The sequence below is a fragment of the Streptopelia decaocto genome (assembly GCF_964273445.1).
Source record: "Streptopelia decaocto genome assembly, chromosome: 22".
Lineage (NCBI taxonomy): Eukaryota > Metazoa > Chordata > Aves > Columbiformes > Columbidae > Streptopelia > Streptopelia decaocto.
In genome coordinates, this window is record NC_138677.1 from 947,869 (window position 1) to 958,122 (window position 10,254).

Consider the following 10,254-nt stretch of genomic DNA (forward strand, 5'->3'; position numbering starts at 1 on the left):
CACCTTATCTCCACTACTCTAAAGTCTGAGAAAGGTCTGAGTAAAATGGGCAGCAAGTCAGGAAAGATGCATCAGCTAGGGCTCGACTATCTCAATGTGGGTAATTATAATACAGACATCCCTATCTGTAACTGTTTAAAATTACCTCTATATACAGAGACTTACTGCAGGATACACTTTCAGGTTCTTTATGTCTGTTATGCTGATAAATATCTCATGGGCAGGTGTCAAGAGGATGGACCAGACTCTTTTGGTACCCAACACAGACTGAAGCACAGGAGGTTCCATCTAAACACGAGGAGAAACTTCTTTACCTTGCGGTGCCAGAGCCTGGCCCAGGCTGCCCAGAGCGGGTGTGGAGTCTCCTCTGAGACATTCAAACCTGCCTGGACCACCTGTGTGATCTGCTTTGGTGAATGTGTTTTAGCAGGTGAGTTGGACCGGATGGTCTCCAGAGGTCCCTTCAACCCCAACCGCTCTGTGATTCTGTGAAGGGAGGCTCAGGGTCAGCAAGAACAATTCCAGCCTAATTCCCAACTGCAAAATTCTTCATTTTCAGTTAGAAATATTAAAAAGTGCTTCACTGGCATTTATTTCAGCTCTTTTAATTAACCAATTGACTGACCAACTTAACGACCTCCTCCAAGTTGCCCTTTCAGCATTCCATGACGCAGCCAGCCGATGTCTCATGCAGCGTTTACACTACAGGTTTCCAACCCCGGCCTTTTCCTGCACTCACCCAGTGAGTTCTGGCTCCACTGAGCAGCTCCTCGGGCTTTGTTCGCTGCCCTGCTGCGCCTGCTTCGCTCCCAGGTGGTTTTCCAGCACGTTTTCCAGCTGCCGGACGCGCCCGCCCCGCCCCCCCTCCGCCCCCTCCGCCCGCCCCGCCCCCTCCGCCCGCCCCGCCCCCTGCGCCCGCCCCGCCCCCTGCGCCCGCCCCGCCCACTCTGCCCCCTGCACGCTGGGTGGCGTGGGGCGGGGCGCTGTGCGGGCGGGAACGCGCATGCGCAGTCGGTGCTGCCTGGCGCGTGCGCAGCGGGTCCGGCGATGCGGGTGCTGGTGGGTGAGTGCGGGCCCGGCGGGGCCGGGGTCTCCGGTCAGGCCGCTGCCGGGACCCGGGTGGTCCTAAGTGGCTGCAACAGGGCGGCTGCGTGCGGTGGCTGGGAGGGGGACGCAGTGCTGGAACGGGGGGTGCAGGAGTGAGGGTGCTGCGGCTGGAGCCGCCCCCCTCCAGTCTCCCCCGGGGTGAGGGAGCAGGACATAGCCCCGAGTGCGGGCAGCAGGTCTGGGGGTTTTCTGCCCCTCTGCCCCGCTCTGTGAGACCCCCTGCAGTGCTGGTCCAGCTCTGGGTCCTCAGCACAGACACACATGGAGCTGCTGGAGAGGGGCCAGAGGAGCCCAGGAATGACCCGAGGCTGGAACAGCTCTGCTGGGGACAGGGGAGAGAGCTGGGGGGTTCAGCTGAGAAGAGAAGCTCCGGGGAGACCTTAGTGCGGCTTTCCTGTGCTTAAAAGGGGCCCATAAGAAAGATGGGGACAGACTTTTGAGCAGGGTCTGTTGTGACAGGACAAGAAGTGATGGTTTTAAACCCAAAGAGGGGAGATTCAGGCTGGACATGAGGAACAAATTTTTTATGGTGAGAGCCTGGGCCGGTTTGGCCAGAGAGATGGTGAATACCCCATCCCTGGAGGCATCCCAGGCCAGGCTGGACGGGGCTCTGAGCAGCCTGAGCTGGCGAAGATGTCCCTGCTCATGGCAGGGGTGGGATTGGGTGAGATTTGAAGGTCCGTTCCAACCCAAACTATTCTGTGATCTATGGTTCTATGGTGCATGGCACCCAGACCTGGGGAGTGGAGGCCCTCAGAGCTGGGTGCTGGACCAGCCAATTTTTCCAGTCTGTCCAGATCCCTCTGCAGAGCCCTCCTGCCTTCCAGCAGGTCAACACTCCCTCCCAACTTGGTGTCATCAGCAGATTTGCTGATGATGGTCTCAATCCCCTCATCTTAATCATCAGTAAAGATGTTAAACAGGACTGGACCCAACCCTGACCCCTGGGGAACACCACTAGTGACTGGCCGCCAGCTGGATGCAGCCCCATTCAACAGCACTCTCTGGGCCCGGCCCTCCAGCCAGTTCTTAACCCAGCAGAGAGTGCACTTGTCCAAGCCATGGGCTCCCAGCTTTTGCCATTGGTAACACACTGCTCCACCTCACTAAGATGTCGAAAAGATGCCATCAGGTTCCATTGGCATTCTCCACCAGTGGCTATGCCAACAGCATTCTACAGACTGCAGCTCTGTATGGGCAGCTAAATGAACTGTTTCTTCTGTTGTGCTGCAGTTGTTATGATTTCTTCCCTTTGAAGGTAATTTAATTGTGACATTTACCGCATACACTAGCCATGTCAGGGCCCAGAGTAATGTGTCCCAGAAAGCTGGCTGTGGTAATGGGGCACCTGTGTGGGCCTTGGGATGCCAAATCTGTAATGTCCTGTCTTTCTCCTAGGTGGTGGGACTGGCTTTGTGGGCAGAGCCCTGACACAGCTGCTGCGGAGCCGTGGGCATGAGGTGACCCATGTCTCTCGACAAGGGGGCAAGGATCGGATCAGCTGGGTATGAGATGGGAGCAGTCACAGGAGGGTGAAGATGTCAGGGCTGAGGAACAAACCTGCTTGCTCTGGCCAGCAATGGCGTACATAGAATCTGCAGTGGTGAATCTGGCTCCTGTGGATGTACTTTTGGGCTCTTGGGTGTTCCATGGGTCATAGTCATTGGGATGGGTACTGCTGTGGTTCCAAGGAGCCAAACCTTCTCCATTCATGCTTGTGCTCCAAGTATTGTGAAGAAGGAACTGGCTGGAGCTGTTAGGACCCTGCCCTGCTTGGTTGTTGGGAAGGCTTGAGCAGAGGGGAGTCTGAGTGTGTGATGTCTCTGTTACCCCTGCCCAGGAAGAGCTGTCCCGCTCTGGACTGCCCCTGTGCGATGCCGTGGTGAACTTGGCTGGTGAAAATGTCCTCAACCCTTTCCGCAGGTAACTTGATCTGTCATAGTGCTATTGGGACAAAGTGAAGGCAAGACAACTCAGTGTTATCAGAGAATGTGGAAGGGATCTGGGGAGGAAGCACTTGCGTTACCTGACTGTTGACATCTCGATCCTTGAGTATCCAAAATATTTCTGTGGGCCTGGTAAGTTCTGGGAGACCTTTGGAGTACAGGTTCCCTTCTGGACTGACAGTTGAAGGCCGGGCAAAGTAGTTCCACATTTCCAAAATGACACTGGATGCCTACATTTAGATAATGTAAAATCAGAACCAAAGTTTGACTTATATGAGGGTGTTTTTGGAAATGCATCCAGTAGAATTCACTGTACCCAGCTTTGGATTCCAGCTCCTCTGCTACCTTTGTCCTCAGGCAATCCAAAACCCACAGCCTTTTGTGGGAAGTGGAGAGCCACCATCTCCCAAAGTCCCCATGCATTTAGATAGTAAGATCACGTCCTCCCCCTGCTCTGGGGTTGGGAGGAATTCACATGACCTCTCCTGTGCTTGTGAGTGGGTGTCTGCTGGGCCTCCGCTTGGTGCTGTTCTTTCCTTGGGTGTCCTTGTGGGGAAGATAATCACTGGCTCTCCCTTTCCCAGATGGAATGATGCCTTCTGCAGGGAAGTCATCAGCAGCCGTGTTGAGACCACCAAGACCTTGGCCAAAGCCATTGCTGATGCTGAACGGCCACCCCATGCTTGGGTCCTCGTCACCGGCGTAGGTATTGGTTGGGCCCAGTCAAGGCATAACTCACGCTGACCTGGAGAGGTAACCTCCAGACAGAAACACGCTTCTGGGGGGACACATGTCTTGCCTTGAAATGCCAGCTTTATTGCCATCAATGTCACTGTGTTTAAGCAAACCTTGATCAGCTTTTTGTTACTGCTGCAGATGAATTTGGGTCCCTATGCTTTTTCTTGGTTTCACTAGGACAGGACCTTTTTGCCATTTTTCTGTGAAAGCCTTTAAGCATCCTGTAGAACTAGTTTGTCTAAAGAGGGCTTCAGCTGAATCCCCCTGCATTTCTCCAACTTTGTATTTCTGCTTTCTCCAGTCTTTAATGCTGCCACAGTTTAGCATCTGTGATGCCCAGTTTTAGAGCAAGCACCTTTCTATGCAGCCTGCTCAGTGTGTTGCCTGCTGGTATATTTGGTTCTCGGGGCTGCCAGCTCAACCTGAGTATTAGTGTATCCTGCTGAACTTGCAGAGCACATTGGTAGTTGAGCATTGGCATCAAAGGGACCCTGTGCTGCTCATGTGAGGATGTCTTTGGTGGAGTGATCAAGTTCTGGGCTCCTGGAGACAGGGAAGAGGGTCTGTTTTGGGGAGGGTGTGTGGCTGGTGTCATGATTCAACCCTGCCTCCCTTTCTGCTGTTATACCCACAGGCTATTACCGCCCTAGCCCCACAGCTGAGTATACTGAGGACAGTCCTGGGGGGGATTTCGACTTCTTGTCACGCCTGGTGAGCTCCTGGGAGGCAGCAGCTCTCGTCCCTGGGAGCCCAGCTCGTGGTGTTGTGGTGAGATCTGGTGAGAAGGAGCATCCTACCTGTTCAGGGTGGCTCTGCTTTCATGCTGAGGGAAGAGGAGGGAGAAGGACATTGGGTCTTGTGCCTCTTCATAATGGGTGTGCTGTTCCAGTCCATCCCTCTAAGGATTGTCTCCCGGTTGTGGGTCTGGGTGTGAAGGGGGCTTTTGTCCTTTGGAGAGGGGGGTAGTCCTTGTCTCACTCTCTTTTCCTCACAGGGGTGGTTCTGGGTCGAGATGGTGGTGCAATCTCTCAAATGCTCTGGCCTTTCCGTCTGGGACTGGGTGGCCCCTTAGGCTCTGGGCTTCAGCCCTTCCCATGGATCCACATTCGGGACCTGGCTGGGATCGTGTGTCATGCCCTGGAGAGTGAGTGCCTGCAAGGCGTCCTCAATGGTGTCTCCCCATCCTCTGCCACCACCTCCAACAGCACCTTTGCTCAGGAGCTCGCTGCAGCCCTGGGGCGCCCAGCCCTGCTGCCGGTGCCGGCTTGGGCCGTGCGGGCTGTCTTCGGGGCAGAGCGCGCCGTCATGCTGTTGGAGGGCCAGAAAGTGGTACCAAAACGCACCTTGGAGAGTGGCTACCATTTCATCTTCCCTGAGCTGTCTGGAGCTCTGAAGGACATTGTGGCTTGAAGACTCCTCAGTTGGGCTGGCTTAGGCCCTGTTTTTGTGAGCTTGCTGGCTTACATGCCTTCCCCTGTGAGAAAGAGGGTAGCCCTGCCCCTTCTTGACAGTTCCCCATCCACATACAGAACATACAGAGAGGGTGAGCGATCTTTTCACCATCTGTCTCCCTTTGTGCATCCTCAGTGTCACCCTTTACTGCAGGGTGACAATAAACTGTGGTAGATGGCCTCTGTTAGCCCCCCACCCTCCCCACTAGGAAAGCTTATAGGAGGAAAAGGGAGAGAGATTTGCAAACTGGAAAAGTTAAAAATGCTTTACTAATGCTGCTAATAAATAGAGAAAATATACAAAATATACAAAACCAATCTTGAATTTCCTGGGGTAGCGCAGCATTGCAGGCAGGACTGGTGCCACTCCAGTGGCTGCAGGGCAGGTACCCAGAAATCCTGGGCTGGACTCTGCAGCAAACCAGAACTGGATTCAGGGATGCGGGGTCTGGAACCAGGCCTCGGATCGCAGGCATGACAGGCAGGGTCCTCTTCAGATGCCAGCTGTGGTCGAAGAGAGCGAGATCCGTGTGATCTCCCACTTTTATAGAGTGTATGACATATGTGGGATGGAATAATTAGTTGATCAGTTTTAGTCACCCATTCTGTCCGCCCCTATTTGTAAATACGTCCCTCTCACGTATGGGATGTGCAAAATTTATCAGTAACCTTGGCTGCCACAGCAATAAGTATAAACCTGGGGCTCTTCTGCATACCATTGCTGCCATTGTCAGCTCCAGAGCGAACAGTGTCTGAAAAACATGCAACCAAATTCAGACAAGTGCAGTTACTTAAAAGAACTTAGCTGAAAGGAAAACTCACTAAAAGAGAACTGGTCTTGTTTTAAACAGAACCAGGACACTCAGTTTGGCAGTCATCCCTCCTATTGACATCTGCAATCTCCACATTACCTGCTTTTGGGGAAGGGCACAAGCTCCTCTAAGGATTAATTGTGACTGCTGAATCTGCCATCTTCCCTTTTCTACAGCGTGCAGATGAGCTGCTTGCAGAGCAGCTGGGGATGTAGTGTCTCTTCCCCTGAGAGACAGGGGTGGCAGCAGCAGGAAAGAGGTGTTCAGGTGTTGTCATTCTCTTCCATGTTACTGGAAGTCGCTCTTCCTGTTTTTACCCATGCCTTTCCCTCGTGGTAACATACACACCTAGTTATACTCTTCTGCTTTGCCTTTCCTGGTCTCATAGGAAATGGAGTTGTGGTTGTGGGAGAAGATTCATCTTGAGGGTGTGCAAAAGGTGCTGGATACAGATGGCTTGGAGACTTTGCCATCTCCTTTCTTGTGGCTCTGTGCTGGCACCAAGATGCTGTGTCAGAAGCTCCAGCTGAGTCTAGGGCCAAGCATCACACCCCCCCAGGGTTGCATAAACCTGACGCTGTGGCAGGGATGAAGGAGAAAACTGCTTTGCACACCTGTAGGGACAGAGGTGGTGGGACTGTTAGCTGCTGGACTGCTCTTGAGGCCTTGGGTGTTGACCACATCTGAGATTGTGGTGGGGACAAACTGGGTGGTACATCTTGTTGTGAGGCAGTGCAAGGCACTGCTTTAGTCTAAAGGGAGGAGTTACCTTCATTGTAGTTATCTAATCCCAGACAGAGTGGTTTTCCCTTATTCATCCCATGAGGTGGTACTTGTGTTCAGGTGGTTCCCACTGATTAAGCAATGAGAATATCCAGGCTGCCTGGACTGCCCTGGGAAGCATTACCTCTTCTCTTGTGGAGAACATTGCAATTTTATTATCTCATTCTGTAAGGAAGTGTATCTACATGCTTCCCATGACTCATTTCCACGTGTCAAAGTGGGTTGCAGAGTGTGAAATGTACAGAGAAGGGAAGTTCTTTATAGCAGAACATTTAGAGAGATATTCCTAGTGCAATGTAATTTTGGGCTAGAAAAATATATTAAAAACCACTTCAGACAATTAAAAAGACCTGCTCCATTCCTGAAATAAGAAACCATCTAGAACACATATTTCTGGCTTATGCCAGGTTAATGTAGTCACAGTAGCAGAAGGGTCAGTCTTGGTGGAGTCTGGACTCCTCACTCAGCTGCCTGTTCAGTCCAGACTGGAGACACAATGGCAACCTGCTGACTTTCCGGGCAGGAAAATTAGAGTGAGAATGTCCAGCTGAAGTTGTAGATAATCCTTGCAGTCGGTGTGAGCATAGCTAGTTGAGCTGGGACTTTGGGAATAGCTATGAAAGAACATCCCCTGAGATACTCAGTTTCCTGGCCTTGAGAGCAAGCCGACCTACTCTGAGAGAGCATGAAAGAGAGAGACCTATGAAAAGATTTAATAAGACAGGACAGACTGGTGGTCAAGTGTAGAACTCAGCCAGACCAGCACTGACTGACCCAGGTTTACTCCCAAGTAGCCTTTTTTTTATACACCTTTTCTTCCTACCTCCCTCTTTGTTGCTCCCAGCTCCCTCTCCCCTGCACATTCCCTCAACAGCTTGCATGGTCCCATCAACTCCATCCAACAACCTGGACACTCAGGTTTGCAGTCCTTACCAATTGCAAAGTCCTGGTTGCCTGTAGGTCCTTGAGAGCTTAGCGGTTAGTGTGACTGATAATGTTTGTTTCTGGTTGTTCTCTTTGTGCTAATTGGTCAGGTTTTATGACTCTCTGTGTTTGCCTCCCTCTCTTATCTTGCCAGTTGTAAAAATAAATGTTCTCAGACTTGCTTCACCATCGTTACCAATTAGCGTGATTTATCAGGTTTGTTCTCATCACAACCACCTTGATCGTGTGTCAGGTTTCTCACTGTATGTTCTTGTTTATGGCTCCTTTGACCAGATATCCCTAAAAGAGAAGGCATGTTCCCTCTGTGTACCCTGACACTCCCTCACTGACCAGTAATATCAGAAGAAGCTGCTCTCCTCCTCACTCCCGTGGAGCCTGAATGGGCCCCCTGGGGGCAAGAGCCTGACTCCTCTGGGCATTAACTGTGGAGGGGGATGTGCGCAAGGGCCATCCCCTTACTGGCCATCCCGTCAGAGGCAACAGGCATGAACATATTGAGGCACTTAACATCAGTAACACCTTTGTAACAGTTCCTATAGGCAAGTCCAATTGTTTGGCTTTGACAGCTGCATCTCTCCAGGTCATGGGGTGTGTGTGGCCAGGTGGATCCTGCAGTTTCGGTCTTATTCCAGCAGATCTGAGTGGTCAGCACTGATTACCTCCTGTGGGATTAGCTCTGTGTGGACTACTGAGTTGCAACACAATATCAAAGACAGCTAGGCTTAATTCTCAGGTTGGAAACCGTGGTAGTTCTGCACCCTTTGTAATGCTACTCCTCATCACACATTGTTCCACAAACTGAAAGACGTTGCAACCCAGAAAGCGCTAGCGACCTGAATGCTGTGAGCTCAGGTTGCTCACTCAACCAGGGAGCAACGGTATCCACCCGGCAGAAAGCCATGGCTTCTGCAAGGTCAACACCCACCGTTGGTGATGCAGTTGTCCAGACCAAGATCGTGTGGGAAGATGCTGCGACCCAGGTGCCAGGCTGCAGGATGACCATGAGCCAGCACTGGGCCCTTGTGGCCAGGAAGGCCAATGGTACCTGGGGTGGGTTAGAAGGGGGTGGTCAGTAGGTCAGAGAGGTTCTCCTGCCCCTCTGCTCTGCCCTGGGGAGACCACACCTGGAATATTGTGTCCAGTTGTGGCCCCTCAGTTCCAGCAGGACAGGGAACTGCTGGAGAGAGTCCAGCGCAGCCACCAAGATGCTGAAGGGAGTGGAGCATCTCCCGTGTGAGGAAAGGCTGAGGGAGCTGGGGCTCTGGAGCTGGACAAGAGGAGACTGAGGGGGACCTCATTAATTTTTATAAATATGTAAAGAGTGAGTGTCAGGAGGATGGAGCCAGGCTCTTCTCGGTGACAACCAGTGATAGGACAAGGAGCAATGGGTGCAAACTGGAACACAGGAGGTTCCACTTAAAGATGAGAAGAAACCTCTTCCCAGTGAGGGTGGCAGAGCCTGGAACAGGCTGCCGGGAGAGGGTGTGGAGTCTCCTTCTCTGCAGACATTCAAACCCATCTGGACACCTTCCTGTGTAACCAAGCAATCAGGCAGGTCCTACTTGACCAACCTCATCTCATTCTGTGACAAGGTGACCTTCTTAGTGGATGAGGGAAAGGCTGTGGATGTTGTCTGTCTGGACATTAGTAAAGCCCTTCACACTGTTTCCCACAGCATTCTCCTCAAGAAACTGGCTGCTCATGGCTTGGATGGGTGTACTCTATACCGGCTAAAAAACTGGCTGGATGACCGGGCCCAAAGAGTCGTTGTGCGGGGAGTAAAATGCAGTTGGAGGCCACTCACAAGTTTTGTTCCCCAGGGCTCAGTACTGGGGCCAGTTCTGTTTAATCTCTTTATCAATGATCTGGACGAGGGGATCGAGTGCACCCTCAGGAAGCTTGGAGATGACATCCAGTTGGGTGGGAGTGTTGATCTGCTGGAGGGTAGGAAGACTCCACAGAGGGATCTGGGCCAGCTGGATCGATGGGCTGAGGCCAATTGTATGAGGTTCAACAAGGACAAGTGCCAGCTCCTGCACTCGGGTCATAACAACCCCATGAATGCTACAGGCCCAGGAAAGAGCGTCTGGAAAGCTGCCTGGTGGAAAAGGACCCAGGAGTGTTGGCTGACAGCAGCTGAACATGAGCCAGCAGTGTGGCCAAGGTGGCCACCAGCATCCTGGCTTGTAGCCGCACTAGTGTGTCCAGCTGGACCAGGGCAGTGACCATCCCCCTGTACTCGGTGCTGGTGAGGCTGCATCTCAAACCTTGGGGTCAGTTTTGGGCCCCTCACTACAAGAAAGACCTTGAGGCGCTGAAGTGAGTTCAGAGAAGGGCAACAGAGCTGGTGAGGGGCTGCAGCACAAGTGTGATGGGAGCGGCTGAGGGACCTGGGGGTTCAGCTGGAGAACAGGAGCTGAGGGGAGACTTTCTTGCTCTTTACAACTCTCTGAAAGGAGGTTGTAGCATGGA

General features: G+C 52.4%; 1 protein-coding gene across 1 annotated transcript; it reads left to right on the forward strand.

Moving 5' to 3' along the window:
* Positions 1 to 1,006: 1,006 nt before the first annotated feature.
* On the forward strand, positions 1,007 to 7,952 carry SDR39U1 (short chain dehydrogenase/reductase family 39U member 1). The gene is made up of 6 exons (XM_082071102.1): positions 1,007 to 1,063; positions 2,506 to 2,612; positions 2,948 to 3,030; positions 3,638 to 3,759; positions 4,426 to 4,569; positions 4,786 to 7,952. Exons 1-6 carry the CDS (start codon positions 1,048 to 1,050, stop codon positions 5,199 to 5,201), a joined length of 888 nt encoding a protein of 295 aa, XP_081927228.1. The 5' UTR covers positions 1,007 to 1,047; the 3' UTR covers positions 5,202 to 7,952.
* Positions 7,953 to 10,254: the final 2,302 nt, after the last annotated feature.